We start from the raw sequence: 20,222 nt of genomic DNA, 5'->3' as shown, positions 1-20,222 counted from the left end.
TTTACACGGGTCTCAAACTAGTTTGATAATACACGACTCTATTATTTGAATCTGTTATCAAATTTGTTAGATATATCAAACTGAATATATTAATATAACAGAATGTAATCAAAATAGACATGATATAACCAGTAATTTTTACCAAAATAACATCCACCAGAATATAGCTTTTTAAATATACTTTCTTACAAATCCACTTGTCCATTTGAGTGTTTTATATTTTGTCAATTTGAAGTTTGAACCATTAGATATTAATAGGATAATCGAAATTGCAACTTCAGAGTTCGGCCTTTGGGTTTGCATTTGGACTACACCTAGTGCATTGTATTGGGCTTTAACTTATATATAAACTAGGCATCAACCCAATTGTGTGAGAAACCTTTTTTATATAAAACATCGAGGGATTGAGATCCTTGAGTTTTGGATCAAGTGCCGGATCGATAATCAAACACGAATTAAACAACTAACTCTTGTTTATATTAATCAGAAAATATAACTCAAAAAAACTGATTACAACTCTCAAACCCTAACTCAGTAATTCAAGAACGAATTGATAACGGAAACACAAACGAGCAAACACTATTTAGGGTAAACTCTCGTATTATTATAATAAAAAAACTAGCTCAAAACTTAATTACAATAATCCCTCTCATAATTACAATTAGAGAACCGATAGTGGCCGGACCTAACTCGTTCGCTTGATCAATAAGAAAACACAACAATAAGAATTAAGTAAACCAAAAACCAAACCTTTCTAGTTTTAATTTTATTATTATAATTAATTTTACTCACATTTAGTTTTTCTTTTATAGCTTTTAAAATATACGATTTTAAAAAATTTCGGATATACCGTTAAGAAGAGCCTTTTTTTTTATCTACGTGCCAATATAAATTTTACTCAAAACCAAATCGGGTCAAATTTATGTCGAAACGTTTAATAAAAACTTGACCCAACTCAGTTTTGAGTAACATTTATATCGGCGCGTAGATAAAAATAAGTTCATCTTAACGGTATATTCGAAATTTTTTAAAATCATATATTTTAAAGGTTATAAGAGAAAAACTAAATATTAGTAAAATTAATTATAATAATAAAATATTAGAAAAACGAAACTTTCAAAACTTTGTTCAAAAATCGTCGGATTTAAAAAATACGGATTTTAAAATGATGGTTCTTTATGAAAGTTGTCGGAGCTGACATATTTATTTTTAAAGTTGTCTGAGCCGATGGATTTGGAGCACGTGGCTGGTTTTGATTGGCTCTAATAAAAATCGTCGGCTAAGATGGATTTGGCTCAAAAAGTATATGCACCGATGGTTTTTGAATGATCATATAACGGATTTTCAAATTAAATAGATTATTTGTGGTTTCTTTCTCATAAAATGGATCAATTTGGGAATTTTCTTTTTAGATTTTGCCAATTTAAACCATTATAAAAATAGAGATTTGAAATTCGAAACTGCTAGTCTGCTTGCTACTTCGGGTTTGCATATGTGCCGCACCTATATAATTATTGTATTGGGCTTTAATTTCGAGATGTAAACTAGTCTTTAAACCCATTTTTTTTTGTAAGTCAAAAACCTTACCAAACATTGGTACTTTGGAAGATTGAGCCTCGGGTTCTTGAGAAGGGAGGGTTTGGAACCGGCATGGATGCGAAAATAAGTGAGGTGTCGACTTCAGTACCGATGGAAACATGTCTTAGGCTGATATGGTGCCTGGAGATGGAGAAGGTGAGATCGATAAACAGAAGGTTCTCCAGAATTTGAGTTGTAACAAAGAAGAAAACATATTAGCAAGATGGACGTGCGACAAGGAACACGATAGAACACGTCCCTCCACCTCAAGACAAGCAGGATGACACCCTCCACCATAAGTATATGAAACTTGATTCTACAACAATAATCAACTTTACTTTAAACAATTTCATAAGCACACATACACACATACGCATTGACTATTACTTTTAATGCGATACATAAAAACAGTTTTTAGCCATTTTTTTAATATGTATAGTTATCTTCTATGCATTGCATTCTTAAAGTTATGTGGTTATCATATTTCTCTATTAAAAATCTGTTATGCATTAAACAATATGATTAAGATTTAAGACCGTTTAGGTGGTTTAAAAATTCCATTTTGATGGTGACTCGTTAGTAATTAGGCATAATCACAAATGATTATTTTAAAAAGCCAGATATTAATCATGAGTCATATTTAACATCTACCAAGATATTTAAACCGCAAGGTCTAGATAAATAATCATGATGTTTTATTTTTATTTATTAAGTTAAAAGCACAGATAACGACCAACGTTCTTATCTATTTTTTCCGACCATGCTTTGGTTTCTTATTTATGATGTTAACGTTGAAGAACATGGAGATAAGAACATGTCAATATGGCATGGTCTCCTCAAATACATTCTTTTCTCTAGTCTTCTGCCTGGCACTTTACATCATGCCCAAAAAATGCTAAATCTTTCTTAAAATCACATGCACAAAACTTACGAATGACGTCAGTTATAAACTGCATGTTCAACCACCGTCGCTATCATGGTGTAATTAACCATTTTGGTTTGTCATTATTAAGAGGATCACTCGGTGAATTTGATTTACCTCTCACGTAATGGGCATGAATGACTTTACCATTGGTCGGTTGGGCCATTGAGGTTGTCATGATTAGGTGGTGTTAATTTGTTTTTCTCTAAAAAGAGCTCTTCTCCACCTCTTTTGTCTGCGTCATGTAGACCACGCTTAGACGTTGTGGCCTGCAGTGTGTTTGTTTTTTATAAGACATTTTATTAAAAAATGTTTGTGCGTCCTCTTATCCTAAAAGACTTGGACTAATGACTTCTAACTTCTTCTTTAGATTCTAACATATCGTTCCTCCCCTCCAACCTGCAACCCCAACCCCACCGTCGGTCGCCTCCCCTCTCTTCCACCCACATAGCCGTCGCCTCCCTCTTCTCTATTGCCTCTTCTCCACTTGCGGGTAATGTAACCAATTATGTTATGTTTTGAGATTGTTTTGTGCCTTGGAAAATTGAGTTGTGCTTAGTTGATTTGTGCATTCGAAAAATGTTTATGTTTAGGTTTGAATTGAGCACTTGGTTTGAATATGTTTAGGTTTGAATTGAGCACTTGATTTGTGCATTGGAAAATTGATTTGTGCTTAATTTATTTGTGCTTTGGAAAATTATTTGTGTTTAGGTTTGAATTGAGCACTTGGTTTGAAATTGTTTAGATTTGAATTGAGCTCTTGATTTGTGCCTTGAAAAATTGATTCGTTCCTTGGAAAATTGTTTATATTTAGGTTTGAATTGAGCACTTGGTTTGAATATGTTTATATTTGAATTAAGTAGACTACATATGTTAAAAAATCAGTCTTTTTCTTGCAGACTGCCGAGTTTTTGTCCATCTCTTTTTCTACAGATGTTGTTCGCAGACTGCAGACATTTACCTCTGAAAAAGCAAACTGCAATCTCCTAAAAAATTACAGATTTTAGAATTGTATAAAATGCCTTCCAGATGATGCGTGTATAAAATGCCTTCCAGATGATGCGTATCCCATATTCTAGAGAAGGAAATTAGATGTAGTACTAAGGCACTATCTTTAAACAATAAAGCATACGTATTTGATAAATTCCCAAACACAATATACAAAAAGGTCTCATCTTTATGTTGCACAAAAACCATATAAACCTACCCCTAATTTGTTTGAGACAAGAGAAGTCATGTGTCCATGCCCACTTTAACAAAGTTCAAAGAATCTTAATCAAAATTCAATCTTAGTGCCTTTAGAATTGTAGATAGTGATCCCACCCTAGTTGTTTGAAAGGTACATACCTATAAGCAACATACCCTACACCATCAAGTATATTCTTATGCACTTCTAGTTTGTTAAAGATATACCTAATGCATAAACACAGTCACTATTGATGCAATGAAATTATAAATACCCGACGAATTAGTGGACCAAACGGGTGGTCCTCTATTGTTCATTTGCATCTTTATAATTTTCAATGGTTTTTCGATACCAATAGGAAAAGTAGTTAAATCAAGGGTGCTCGGTGCTTGAATTGGACTCTAAAATAACAATTTAACTAAATCGAAACAAATTTGGGTGTTTAGTTTTTCAGTTCGGTGTAGTATCCAAACCTAATCAAAATTTGATTTTTGAATGGAGTTGCGAATATTTATATGTAAACAAGATCGGATAAAAAAGACTTTCTTGATCTTTTAGAATTGTCTTTTTAAATTGTTAAATAAATGTATACAATTTTAACGTAACCAAAGCTCTCAACTAAACTTTTGAGCACACAAAACCAAACATTTGGTTTTGTTGTTTGTTAGGCATAACATGTAGTTAATACCACGTAAATTTTGAATACACAAAGCCAAATATTTAGTTTAGTTGTTTTTTATATAATACTATATAGCACCTTAAAAGTTAAAACCACGTCTTAGCTGTTACAAACCTTCAAACATCGTTATATTATTATTACTAGGTTATTGACCCGTGTATGACATGAGTAGAAATATAGAAGTTGTCAAGTACACACATATAATTTCGAACAACAAGATAGTTTTTTAATATGTTTTTTGAGATGTCACTATGACATAAAATCACAATTGATATTTATACAGAAAGAAAGTACTGCAAAACATGAGCTCACAAAAAATGAAGTTACATAGTACAATGTTTACAAACAAAATTTAAAACTTTATAACATAAACTTCATAAACCACCAAATATTTCCTTATATAGACAATGTTGATGTATCCATGTCTTGCTTGACCTAAAACAGATAGTTGATGCATCAATTTAGCAGTACCTTAGGATTACATAACCTTAAAATGAAGAGCGATGCTCTTATAAAATTTGTTTAACTGTAAAATAATATATTATTATTAATAAATAATATATATATACACACAGAGAGAGAGAATCACAAATTAAAATATTTTTTTTATCATGAAAGATCATATATAGTTATATTTGTATGTCTCTAATTGTTGTATCATTCTTTGCTTTACAAAAATGTTTCACAATATCACAACAGAGCATAGTAAAATCAATAACACAAGAAACGCTAGAATATAATATTCGTTTAAAGAATAGGTTAGACGGGCCCGCTAACCTTAATTTGACTTTTGGCCATTCTTCATAATAACAAGTGTGTTAGGTTGATAATGCATAAATGGTATTCAGATCATGCTATAAACAACTTATAGTGAGTGTAACTTAAAAAGTAATAAAATATGAAATTACAAACCTTGATGTAAAGAGGATAAAGACTTGGAATACATAGATACTTTCAGATGGACGGAATGGTGAGAAAAATCTTACTATAGTATTAAATCAATACAAGGTTTCCATATGATATTCAACTAGTATGTCCATACAGGCTTCCAACTCATCAATTTTTCATTTATATAATTTCCACATGTTAATTTGAACATTAACTCCTAAGTTGAAGAAAAAGTTGAATAAAATTTTAAAATAAATTGTTATAATCATCATTTATTGAGTAATAAAGATAATTAATTGTTTTCATTGTTATTTTTTTAAATTTTGAGACTTTGTTATTATTATTATTATTATTTTTTTTGGATTTTGGGAAATTATTTATGAACGTTTGGACTGGATGTATGGATCTTTGGATTGAAATGGTAGTTTAAGTCACGAGGTTTGGATTATATTGTTGCTTTATTAAATGCGTGGTTTAATGAAAATTATAATTATATCTCATTGTTATATTCATATTTTTAGTATTTTTTATGTTGTGTACCTAAATGTTTTATAATTTCAATAAAAATAGTTTTTATAACACACAACTTATGTTACAACATCTACATGTTTGCGCTTTATAGTTTACAACATATGACTTCAGTAGATGAAGCTTTAATTAATATATCTTTTTTTTGTTTCATTATATAAGTTAGAAATATGTGGCATAACTTAGAGTTATGTTTTAAATTGTTATTTTTCTCTATTTGTCTTTTTATGTTGGATTCTTTTAATTAAAATAACAATGTGATTCCTTATAATAATAATAACAACAATAATAATAATAATGCTGTATTATCTGGCGTTTACAATTCATTAAAATTTATATAACACACACACGCGTGCGCGCGTGTTCACACACACGTATATATATGTGTGTGTGTGTGTGTATATAGGAGATGGATTTTTTGAGAACCATGTTGAGCTTTAAGAATTTAAGAACTCAATTCTAGGTCACACATTTAATTAAATGGAATGAAATATGTGGTTGAGATTAAATCTGACAAAAAAATCAAAGTAGAAGAGAGAATAAAGATGTAAGTGGTTACACTAACTTTTACGTCCGTTACACATGTGTAAAAAGTCGACTCGGTGCGTAAAAAATTCTGTAATTTTTTACGTATATGTAATCTACATATATTACGCATGTGTAAAAAACAAATTCTAAAAAAAAATTGTTACACTGAGTTCTTTCAAATTTCTTAAAACTCAAAGTGGTTCTCATTTGAAATCTCTCATATATATATATATATATATAGGAGGGATAATTTGAGAACCTATTTGAGTTGCTAGAAGTTTAAGAACCAAATATGAACCATATGTTTAAATAACAATTTGTGGTTGTAAATTAAACCATAATAAAAAATTAAAAAAAGAAAGAAAAACAATATTATTAAATGCTTAAAGGGTGTTTAGGTAAAATGTTACAAAAGAAAAGACAAAAATATTAATTGATATTCTATTTCATTGTTTATTTATATTTAATTATTGTTTCAACTAAATCATTTGTTTATATAAAAAAATGATTTGTTAAACCGAATCATATTTTTATAATTACACACAAATAACGATTTACACAAATTACACTTCTTTAAAAAAAACACTGTGTAACTTATGTAAATGTCATAATATTACATAAATATAATATAATAATATTGCATAATTTACATAAACTACATAAATTACCATATGCACACAGATTACCCAAATTACAACTATATCAATTACATAAATGACCAAATTACATCAATACCAATTACACAAATTATCCAATTACATTAATTACCCAACAATGATACACAAAATTATATAAATTCCCAATAACATATCTTACACAACGTACATAAAGTACACAAATACAAAATACACATGTTACATAATGCACAAAATACCCAAAATTACCGAAATTATACAAATTGCATATACTACATGAATACATAAATTATAGATCTATGTTATATAATATACCTTTATATGGTAATGTTATTATTGAATTCAATTATAAATAACTTTTAAATAATGAAATTTTAATAATTCTTTTAAAACCGATTAGTGACCGAAACCAAATTAAAATTATGAGTCATAATCAATTGTTTTTAATTTATTATACTTTCCATATAACTCATATGGATCAATTTTCAGTCAAGGGGTGCGTTGAGGATTAACAAGAAAGAAAAATAAAAAATCACATAATGAAGAGAAAAGTAAAAAGAAAAAAAATACACATGCTTTAAGATGATAATAATTTGTGATTTTTTTTCTGAACGACAATCTACTTTGTGATTTAATTTTATTTAATTTAACTTGAATTTGCTTTTATTTATCTATTATCCATTTATTTAACTTTTAAAACACAAACTATATTTATTTAATTTATTTTTTTTATGACTTCAGTCTGTTATCTACCTTTTGTGATTAATCTTATTTATTTAGCCTTTTTTATATACTTTTATTTATTTAAGTTATAGAAAAGTAGATTGAAAAAAATTAAAAAAAATAAATAATAGTCAAAGAAGATAAAAAAATAATCATTAGAGAGAGAATGAATATAATGTATTTTATTAATAGAAGAGATAGAATATTGTTAATTACCAAAATATCTTTTAATTTTTTAAAAGACTAGATGATGTGGTTGAATGTAGACCACTAATTTAGTTCTCAAGTTCTTAAAGCTTAAGGAGGTTTTCAAATGAAATCATCCCTATATATATATATGAAATTTTATATATTTTTTGTCCGTGTGAAACACGAGATATAACCTAGTATAAAATATATGAAACATACATTATTGTTAAGACTATGTTAAAAATCAAATAAACGCAAACACTCAAAAATAGAATAAAAAATTATTACTTATTTGATCGATAATAAGTTAATATGAAATGTGTTAGATATGGCATAATGTTATCCATTTTGATTTCGATACCTTTCATTGTTTGATAATATCTAGATTTGCAAAATTGGCCAGAATATGAATTGAAAGTGAATCAAATTGACCCGTGGCCGTCACGGGTGGAAATATAGAAATCATCCAATAAACATATAAAATTTAAAACAATAAAGGTACAAGTATGACCATCTCTTGAAAATAATTATGGTTACACAACATATTTCAATGTATTCAATGTATGTGTAAAAACATGTAATTAAAACATTACTAAAAATGCATTAAATTTAATGTTAAATATTTATTTTATTATTGAATTATTTTATTGATAAGAAAATTCTATAATGAAATAGAAAAATGAACCAATAGGAAGAGGTTAGAATATATTTTTTTAATAATATATATAGATTATTATTATTATTATTTAGATAAATAATATTTATAAATAAGTATCTCAGTAGTAAAATATGTTATTTAGGGTAAATAATTTTTTTATTAATAAATTTGTATTAATATTATAAGCTTTGAGATTGAATCAAGACAAACAATTATATAAATTATTTGTACACATAAATAAATAAATAAATGAAATAGATAAACATGTTTGGCTTCATGCAAGTAAAATTAGCCATGCATTTATTTTATCATATATGTGTGTATTGATTTACATATATGATACAATATATAACTAGCTGGCTTTTCATAATGGAAATAGAATTGGTTCCATTGGCATTATATTTATAAGAACCTATGACAATGAATATGATTTCCATGTTCATTTGATACGATTGATTATGCTTATCGATATATATCATATTTAAACACATCGTTGGTGTGATCAATATATATTTAGAATGCTTCCTTTGTTAGTGTGCTTCGAGAGCACTTTGTTATGATCTTGATTTAATCAAACACTCAAACAATCAAAATGCATCAAAATAAGCGAGACAAGCATTTAAGTGGTTCGGCTAGTGTTGGCATACGCCCATGGACTACAACCATAAATTTATTATTGTCTTTCGACAATCGTTATTAGGAATGAGTGAATTGCAAGTAAAATATATGAATATATAGAGATAGATCTAGAGTTTCTAACTTCGGGCTCAAGAAAAAGAGAATAAGGGCCGGCCCATAATTCTCATTTGTCTTCAATATCCATTAAGTCCAACAATAATTTGGTGTTTATTGCGGCTGATGCTTTGTTCAGTTTCTTATTCTCATTAGTATTCATGCTATCAATTATCACATACACTTGTTAAATGTTGTATCATTTCATTTATCTGTGTGTTTAAAACCATGTTAGCGAATCTAGGCTTTTGTCTCGATCGCATTTTCTTTATCTAAAATAAATTTTCATGAAAATTGCGAGGGTAATTCATAAAGCTTAAGAGTACAAAAAGTAAGTTGAGGTATCAAGAATACATGTTCTTGTCTAGGACTCTTCATTAGCTCCGATAAATATGAAATTAAGACGGTTGTAGCGTTTTGAGATTATAATAGATTGGCAACATTAATGTGACTGACATGTGACAGTGTGACACAACAATAATCATGATTCCACAAACGTGACATGTTCTTCCATTTTTAGGTTGATCATTTTTAGGGTTGTTAAATGTTGTATCATTTCATTTATCTGTGTGTTTAAAACCATGTTAGCGAATCTAGGCTTTTGTCTCGATCGCATTTTCTTTATCTACAATAAATTTTCATGAAAATTGCGAGGGTAATTCATAAAGCTTAAGAGTACAAAAAGTAAGTTGAGGTATCAAGAATACATGTTCTTGTCTAGGACTCTTCATTAGCTCCGATAAATATGAAATTAAGACGGTTGTAGCGTTTTGAGATTATAATAGATTGGCAACATTAATGTGACTGACATGTGACAGTGTGACACAACAATAATCATGATTCCACAAACGTGACATGTTCTTCCATTTTTAGGTTGATCATTTTTAGGGTTGTTAACGCCAAACAATATGCTGCGTTTAAACAAAAAGACATTTCTACCCTTCAAAAAATCCTTAGAAAATATTGAACCACCAACACATAAGATTCTCCAAATGTAATCACTTTGTGAAGCAAGGATCTATACTGTGGGCCCTTCAATGCCATAACAACCAGGTATTCTAAACTTAAAGACATAGCAGCAGAATATTATTGTATGCGTGTTACTTAAAGCAGCTTTGTTGAGCACCAAACATATGCTCCAAATATGACATGAAAGTTCAAGTACATTTTCATCCCCAAAAAACAATTTTAATAACTTAACGTTATTCCTTTACAACTTTTCCACCCTTCTTGCGGGTCCTAATCATCGCGTCATGTAAACGGGACCCACAGTCGAACGAGAGCACGAAACATGATCCATTGTATCTAGATATTCATATGAACTTGCAGACAAGAATGGCCATTGAATTATTATTATTTTATACCAAAATAAAAAGTACTTTTTGATCACATTACAGATAATAAGCAGCTATATGGATATAATGTAATCCTTATATACTGATATACATAAAACTTATTAACTTACCAATGTAGCTAATGTTTTGACTTGTTGGAAGTCTTGAATACAGGTTCAGCCACTTTGACTGAATGTTGACTTTTGCATCCCAACAAACTAGCAGCTGTTGTTTTTTGAGGTTTTCTGAACATCCTAGATTTGTTTTTGACAGGTGTCTGACAGGTGGCGGTTGCGTCAGCCGCTCTCTTTTCATCATAATCAGAATAAGTAGATGAAAACTCTGCAAATGATCCATTTCTAGAAAAAATCTCTATCTCAAACAAATCTGAGCTGGCGTCACTCGCCACGTCATCATATATGATCTCATCGTTAGCCCGTGGAATAGCGTCCCATGTCGAAACCGACATTTTTCTTTCAAGAGTTTTGATTACGTCTCCTTTGTTGAGGGTATCAGTGTGGAAAACTTCACAAGATTTTCTTGATTTCGCTTCAAACTGCTTCGGTTTATCGGTCAAATCCGGGAATACAAACGGGTCAACGGGTTTCATGGTCAAACAAAGACTGGCACGTCGAAAAATATGAGAAAACTTCTTGGAATTTTGTTTTGTTTCGCGGGGTTTAAGATAACAAGAAAATGAAGCTACCCGAAAGTCAGCGTCATTCTCCATAGGGAAAATCTATAAATAGTAAGAAAAATGTGATTTTTGAGAGGTGGTTTGTTGATGTTTATGGTATGGTCTTTTGAGGAAAATAGGACTATAAATAAAGAGAAGGAAAAAGGTAGTTGCTTGGAGGGTTTAGCATCAGAATGTCACATCATAAACATTTTTTACATATAAAGATTCAAATGGAATATGGCTCAAGTAACTGTCATAACAATTATAATAAAAATAACAACATTTGTTTATATTGTGAACTGATCACAATTATCCTAAACTAAAATCCTACAAAAAACGCGTTGAGAGTTTGAAACAAATAATAAAATTTCGGGAAATATCAAGCGATAATATGAAGATGGTGAATTATTTTCACCTGCAGCAGCCCAATATTGTTTTGACTCAAAAGTAACTTTTTGAACAAGAGGGCCAGAAACAACTTCTTTTTTTAACTTTATCAATTCAATATCATGATCATGGACTATAACAGTAGCTTCAGGTCTTAAAATCCTGTTCATTTCTTAAAGAATGTCTTAGTTACTGCACTTGCAGGTCTTTTAGGTATCAAAAAGTAAAGGATTACAAGAAAACTAATAAAACCTTAAGAGAAACTTTACTTGTTTTGTAGCAGTTACAGTCGGTATTAGAAGTTGTACTTCGGTAGCAGACCTAGCAGCTACCAAAGTTCCAAAGTTACTACCGAGTACTGACCTTCAGTTTCACTAGCGATCTTCAATGTCATTGCCAACCTAAAAAGTCACTACCGAATTGCGGTAACTTTCGGAGATCATTTTCAAACAACTTTTCTACATGACCCTAGTCAGTCAGGGGCATTGCCCTTGGACCCCACAAGGGTACAATCCCTTAACCCTCCGCGGTACTAAAGTAACAATAGTCTTCAACAAGTATATGTTCCACACCTCCTAACTTGTACCAATGTTTATTTTAAATTATTATTTAGTCTACAAGTAAATCCCGATTACCGAGCCTAATGACACTAAGTCACTAATATTAACAACACACTTCGCTTCACACCTAAGAAAGTTAGAAAATAAAGAAAAAAATATTTAGAAAACAATATTATCTCTTGTTGAAAGTTGCCCCAAGTCTGTTTTTAAGCACACAGCCTTCTAAATAAAAAATAACGTTTTCCAGGCCAGATAAACCAAACTAGCCAGTTTCAAACGAAATTTGTTTTGACCCATTTACCCAGATCGCACATCTTTCCACGTCGAAGCAAAGCAGGTGGATCAAATAGCAATAAAGATAAATGCTTTATACTAAAAGAACTTATGCCTTTAATAAAAAGAGAGCATTTTCAAATGCAAGATATCAAGATTTACCAATCATTGTAGATTCCAATCAAATTGCATTTAAAAATGACACCAAGAGTGTCTTTGTAAGTTAAGGTAGGCATCAAATATATTAAAATATTCAGTTTTAACACAAACCCATTTTGGCCTCTCACCCAGCGTGTCCAACCCATCTATTTTCCCACATATTATATTGTGAAGGCGATATTATATATACGACCTTCCAATTAATAGGCGGACCCGAAAGCACTAAATAACCACGCGGTCTCAAAACGCTGTTAATTTACATCATGTACTTTCGACCTGCTCAGATGATCATTATTAACTTAATCATATATATAACAAGTATTAGTTTCTTGAATATATGTGATTCCAACATACATATAGTTTAAGAGCCATGTCAAAGGACATCCCTTTCTAGAGCAAATTGAATTTGTGCTTCGTTTGAGTCTTTTGGTGAAAATAATAAGGTTATAACATTTTTCTTGAAACCTTAAAAGTCTAAAGCCACGGCCTTCATATATATCTTATCCGGTTTTGATCATTACAAGGTGTTAATACAATGTACCCATCATCACATGATGGGAAAAACTTACTTTCTGATTCAAATCATTAGAGTTTTTCACCCCAACATCATGGTAGGTCTCAATATTTAGATTTGATGTGACCTACAAATAGCACTTCTTCTTAAGTTCGGGTAACCATTAAATAAACACCTCTAATAAACCATCAAAGAATACTTATTATTATAAATATGCATGATCATTGAATTCAAACTAAGTTCTTCATTGAATAATTTGATAAAACACTTGATAGGCATGAATCGTACGTGCATAACAGTGCCCTTGAACATCTCTAACAAGGCTCGTCATCAGTGCCGTCTCCAAGAATCTTCAAATATCCGAGGGCGGGCTATTGTTTTTTGACAGAATAACAAATTTTGTCCTTTAAACATATGCGATTTATGGATCTGGTCATTTAAAATGTTTTTTTTGCAGGCGGTGTCATTTACATGGGATGTTTGTTTGATTTTTGTCCTTTTGGCTAACACCCGTCCATTTTCGCCGTTAAGTGGTTGCACGTGAGAAACATGTGAGGGGTTCTTTTGTCTTTTCACCCATCTCTGCAACATTTCAGTCTCATCTCCCTCATCTCTCCCTCTCTCAAACCTGATATAAAACCCCTAAATTATCCAGAGCCCAAATTAGGGATCAATTCACATATCTAAATTTAGGGTTCGATGCAAAGATCAAATATTAGGGCTCAATCGAGGATGATGTATTGTGTTTGTGGCAAGCAAGCTGTTGTTCGAACATCATGGACTGATAGAAATCCTGGTCGAAGATTCTTTTCTTGTCCCGACATGGTAAGCCCTTAAATTGTATCAGTTTTCTTTGAATCGTATAATCTTCATCTTCCTCCTTTTATCCAGACATCCGATTGTCCATGTAACCCTCCAATGTGTGAAAGGGAAACAAAGATAATCCCTGGTTTGTTGAGATCTAAGAACAAAGCTGAAGAAAGTCTGGAGAAAAGTGAAGAAAGTCTGGAGAAAAGTAAAGAAGACATAAGGAAAATGAAGAAGAAGCTGATAATGAGCTGGATCTTTTTTAGTGCAATTGTATTTGCAATGAAAATGATATGATGTCTTTGATCTTCTTAGGTTGTTGTTATGTTCCGAATGTAGTTTGGGTTAATGTAGTTAATGTAGTTTGGATCTTCTTAGGTTGGCAATGATGTCTTTTGAATGTAACTTGGAAGGTAAGAATATGATGTCTTTTGAATGTAATTTGAAAGGTGAGAATGAATGTAATTTGCAATGTTTTTATGTTGACCACTGATAATGAATGCTTTGTCTTATAGTTCGTGACAAAACTACACATTATAATCATCGATTGGTATCGGTGACACCAAACACTTCTAGTGACTGCATGTTTAATATATAGAACAAAAATCACAAAACAGTTTCATACATCAATTACCAATAAGAAAAAGTGTCCCAATATGGTTTGACATTTAAATGGTCAAACAGTTACCATATGTATTCAAACATATAGACATCAACATCAACATGCGAACATTAACATCAATTACCATATGCATTCAACAACCAACAATTTCACATACCATAACAATTTCATACACAATAATTGTTCCATGGACAATCCACACTACATCCCAACTAGCAGTCAACACATATTACATCCCAAAAGACAACACAAAAGACAACCCTAAAACAACCCAAAATATTGTTCCATGGAATAAACAATTAAACCACAACAAGCATACAACCCAAAATATTATTTTTCCACTGCAGCAGTGCATGATCTTATGTTGTGCCCTTTTTGATGACATCCCCCGCAAGCGTTGCTACCTGGTGGCGTTGACTTCTTAACCGTTTTTGCTTCCTTGGATGGGCCTTGTTCTTCAACTTCCAAAGTTTTGCCATTTGCCTTCTTACCCTTCTTACCTCTCTTACCATCTTCAACTTCCACAACTGACTTTTTCTTGGATTTCTTTGGCCTTCCAATAGGCTTATGATACTTATGTGCTGTGATTTGTGTTGGCACCTTTGACTTGGGCCACATAGTCATATCATTAATAGGGTAGACTTTGTAATTGTATACAGCCCTCCACCTCTCCATTGTGTATACCGGATTGACATATGTTTCTGGTCTACCAACATTTGGGTCATGAGCAGCCTTCACCCAAACACTTGCCACAACATGTCTGCATGGTATCCCAGTGACTTCCCACCTCCTACATGCACAAGTGTTTGTTCTCAAGGTCACCACACACTGATCACCATTTGGTCCAGTGACTTGATAATGTTCCTCACCATTCCATTGCACATTGTACCTATTATTTGAATGTATAAGAATAATGTATATTCAATTTATGTTTCAAAGACACATGAAATGATTAGAACAGACCTGTTAGCTTCCTTTATCACTGAGTCCATAACCTTAGTAGCATATGGTGTTAGCAAGCCTGATGACTTATCAATTACTTTTAGAACATTCACAATCTTCCTCATAAGGTACTCCCTTATTTATTCCAATAATGTGATTATTGGTTTGTCCCGTCCATCTACGAACTTGGAATTGAAGACTTCACACATGTTATTGGTGAACACATCCGATATTGCTCTTCTTATTTTAACAAAATAATGAATATTATGATCAAGACATCTTCCTTTCATAAACATATCAACACTCAAGCTAACAATTCAGAAAGGCAAAAGAAACTATTACTAGTAAAGTGTGATCAATGCCCTGGTGGGATTTTAGACACCCAAAGATGTGCCTTTTTGTTTAACCTTTTTAAGTCATTCATTTCCCTCTCATAATGAGCAGTTGTTGTATATGCGGCCAATTTCCATATAGCATCTGTGTAAATCTTGCCTTTAAATACGTGCTTAATATTTTCAGTAATATGTCTAACACAAAATCTATGCTCTGCACTAGGAAACACCCTTTCCACTGCTTGGATAAGGCCCTGTACATATAAGGAACATCTGTAAGTGACATGATAAAACTTAGATAGAAATAAAAAATATGAAATGAAAAGAAGCGTATACAAACCTTTTGTCTATCACTCATGAAGGTAAACTTAGATCTGCTATCCAGGCCCAAATCATCACCAAGGCATTGCAAAAACCATTGCCAAGAGAGCATTGTTTCAGCTTCTACAACTGCATATGCTAAAGGGTAATATCCATTGTTTGGATCTAGATCAACTGCTGTGAGCAATTGACCAGGCCATGCACTTTTGAGGAAAGCCCCATCCAGTCCTAAAAGATCTCTCCCAATAGCTTTGAAACCTTGTTTCAAAGGCCCCAAGCAGAGATTCTCTTAAAAGTTCTTGTTTCAGATGTGGGGTCTGTGCACTTTTTACTTCAAGGTGAACAGTTGTACCTGGATTAGCATTTTTCAACTCTTCAATGTAATCCCTCAACAGCCCATATTGAGTATGAAATTTCCATTAATTTGTTCATTGGCCAAATTCTTTGCCCTACATGCTTTCATGTCAGAAACACCAACCTCAAACTTCCTCGGGAACTTATCTTTGATACCTTTAATTGAAATCTTGGGGTTATCTTGGAGTTCCTCAATTAAGTGATGAGATAGGAAGGTTGCTGTGCAGGCATAAATTTTTCTTTTTTAAAGGCATTTATAGTTAGTCACCAACTTGGTTATTATCCAAGATCTTGTTTTTTCTGGTAAGAAAGCAACAGAACCCAAGGGCATTTATTGATATGTGGGTCTTTCCTTTTTCCTTACCCCCAACATGTTTATCTTTTGACCCTTTGTCTTTACCACAACTGCTAGATCCAATCCCCAAACTTTTTTCCCTATGGGACCTATCTTCCAATTCACCTTCACACACTGCCCTTACCCTTATACGATCATCTTTTCGAATCCTAATTTGTCTTCTTGTTTCAACGGCATGTGATCTAATCAATTTCTTCACCTCTTCCTTTGTACCAAACACTTGATCCTTATAAAAAAGGGAATCTATGTTCTTCTCATCCATTTCTTCTTTATAAATTTTATCATTATCCAACATTACATCTTCCATTTCCATTTCCATTTCTAAACCATCTAAACTATCAATGGCAGCCTGATAATAAACATCAATATCAGTATGCAATCTAAAATCCCTCATATCTACATCGACATCATTTGTTGTCACCATCTTCTAACATGTAATAACTATCTTCCTCGTCAGTACCATCCCCTGTCTCATCTCTCCCATCATAGTTTTCATCTCCACTGCCATCATCTCCACTGTCACCATATCCACTACCATCATCTCCACTACCACCATCTCCACTTCCACCATCTCCAATGACATTACCTTCACCTCCCATGACATTACCTTCATCTCCCGTGACATTACCTTCATTTCCCATGAAATTACCTTCATCTCCCATGACATTACCTTCATTTGTAGTTTGGTGAGTCTCACCTTCATTTGTAGGTTGGTGATTGTCACTTTCTTCATAATCACCAAAGGTATTGTCTCCAAATGAAGGGTCGAATTCAGGATCATCTAATATAAGATCAATTTGCTCTTGTTGTCCACTGCTTTGGCCAACTTCATTTGTACTAGCATGCCAACCCAACAAAAATCTTTTTCTCTTATCAGTTGCTATCTCCATTGCCATATGCTCTTCATCGGTGATTTCTTTAATTGCAACCTTTGATGGTGAGCAAAAATATGTGTGAAGAGTGGTTGTTTCATGTTCAACATACACACTCATTACTTTATGCTCTCCCACATACTGAGCAAATCCCCTAATATCGTCATCACTTCCCAAAGCTCTAAGCCCAAAATCCAAATCTTCATTTGGAACTAGATAATGGTAGTATCTAGTTTCTTCTTTAAAGTAACCTATTTGCTCCAAGATTCGATCAACCTCATGAACAGAAAACATGTCAATATCGAGTTCATGAATATGATGCACCACACCTCTATTATAAATTCGTCCAGGGAATTTGGTAAATTTACCACCATGGTGCAACATTATGGAAAATATGAGGTAATCCAACTACAAAATAACAGTAATCACCGTGTAAATACCTAAATTAACCTAAAAACGAGTACAAATTACCATAGTAAACCCTAGAAAGTTAAAATTGTCATAGAAATTTGCATAATCTTCTTGATCGTGTGCTTCACCAATGTAGAATTGCGGATCCATTATATCATCTAAGGGTGCTTGCTTGGTTTGATCGATCCTGAGGATCGGAAGGTGAGAAGGTGAAAGAGTGTTAGGGATTATTTAGGGGTTTTAAAATCAGGTTTGAGGGTGTTGCAGAGATGGATGAAAAGACAAAAGAACCCCTCACATGTTTCTCACGTGCAACCACTTAACGGCGAAAATGGATGGGTGTTTACCAAAAGGACGAAAATCAAACAAACATCCCATGTAAAGGACGCCGCCTGCAAAAAAAACATTTTAAAGGACCTGATCCATAAATCGCATATGTTTAAAGGACAAAATTTGTAATTCTGTCTTGTTTTTTTTTTATTTAGAAAAACTATCTTCTATAAAAGAAACTTAAATCAGATCCGCTAACATAGTAACATATTTTGTCATTGATCTCATCATAAGCCTCGGGCTTAGAGTTGTCCGAATCACCATCTTGATTATTACTAACAACAACTTGAATTTATTACACAACAAATGGAAATGAGAAACAAAATCTCAAATTTTGGAAATTTTAAAACATCATTGACAACAAATACTAATAACTTTGATGTTATACATGACGAAATCTAAGTATAACATTGTTGAAAAGAACCCATATATGATATATGTATGAAAACTCGACGAATCTTTTTACATTTTCCAAAATAAGATTTTAAATCAGCATTGTATCTGTCAAGTCATGTTCCAACTCATTATCGTCATAACTTTGGACATCAGTGAGTTCGTCCCATTTTCATCATGCAATAGCCAAAGATCGTTCGCTTCCTCTTTCAAGCCCACAAAGTTGTCAAAAATAAACAATTACTGTAATATATATACGTGTATGAATTACACACATACAATACTTCACATATATTTGGACACTGTCATCTTCTTTCTGCAATATGCAAAAAATAAAATAAAATAAAAGTAAAAAAGTCAAATGGAAGGAAGATACAGAACATGAAATCATGTTTACAGCAGTCAATTATATAAATCTAACTAAATCAAATTATTTTAACAGTTTTTTAGCTTCCTTTTGTTTATATGTAGGCATGTTTTAATTAGAAGTCATCAAAATAATCAAATTTAAAAAATGTTTTAGCAATAAAAATAAAATTTGAGGCATTTTATTTATTCATTCGATTCATTTTGTGTGGTCATCAAAAACTGCACTGCTAGATTTAATTTTTTTTTAAACGCACTTGCACTTTCAGAAATAAATAAAAGTGTGCATCAAAGTCAATTTGGCCGAGTTGGTCTAAGGCGCCAGTGAAAAGTAATACGAATTCGAAACTTTAACAATTACAAGAAAGAAATACAAAGGCATTGCGAGAGTGAAAAGTAAACCCTAATCGCACTTCTCCTTTTATCTTGGCTAAAGACTACTAACTACCTGAGTTTACTAATTGGCAAGAATAGTCCGTAATGTTTTCATCACTTAACAGATTGTAACTAAAATCTCTTATTAGTTATTACTATAGAAAAGTTACATAACCAACCCTACAGTTTCAACAGCTGTCATTATACAACCAAATATATCAACAATCTCCACCTTTGTATCATTGTCAACTCATGCTTAGAAAATCTTAACAAAATTGTAACTTAGAACATGGAAACACTTTAGTAAACAAGTCAGCACCATTCTTCAAAGTATGAACCTCTTGAATTGTTATCTCATTTCTCCACATCCCTTATAAAATGAACTTTAACATTTATATATTTGGTTCTTTTGAAATACGCTTGATTCTTATTATCACAAGAAATCACAAGTTTGACCAAAATACCCCGAAGCTCATAAAGGAACCCTTTAAGCTACAATGCCTCTTTCAGTACCTCAGTCAATGCAACATACTCTGCGTCAGTTTCTCACAATGCAACATGTTGCAATGATGACTTATAACTTAACAAAG

The 20,222-nt window shown here is 31.9% G+C and overlaps 1 protein-coding gene across 1 annotated transcript; it reads right to left on the bottom strand.

The window, feature by feature from the left end:
• Positions 1–10,719: 10,719 nt before the first annotated feature.
• Positions 10,720–11,355, bottom strand: LOC143566386 (uncharacterized). Its single transcript, XM_077053110.1, has one exon. The coding sequence runs from the start codon at positions 11,308–11,310 to the stop codon at positions 10,720–10,722; it is 591 nt and encodes a 196-aa protein (XP_076909225.1). The 5' UTR covers positions 11,311–11,355.
• Positions 11,356–20,222: the final 8,867 nt, after the last annotated feature.

Source organism: Bidens hawaiensis, unplaced genomic scaffold (assembly GCF_021521415.1).
Source record: "Bidens hawaiensis isolate Kalapana, Puna unplaced genomic scaffold, B.hawaiensis_p1.1 tig00022881_1, whole genome shotgun sequence".
NCBI lineage: Eukaryota > Viridiplantae > Streptophyta > Magnoliopsida > Asterales > Asteraceae > Bidens > Bidens hawaiensis.
Note: the sequence above shows the minus strand (reverse complement) of the source record. Positions and strands in the feature narration are given on the sequence as shown.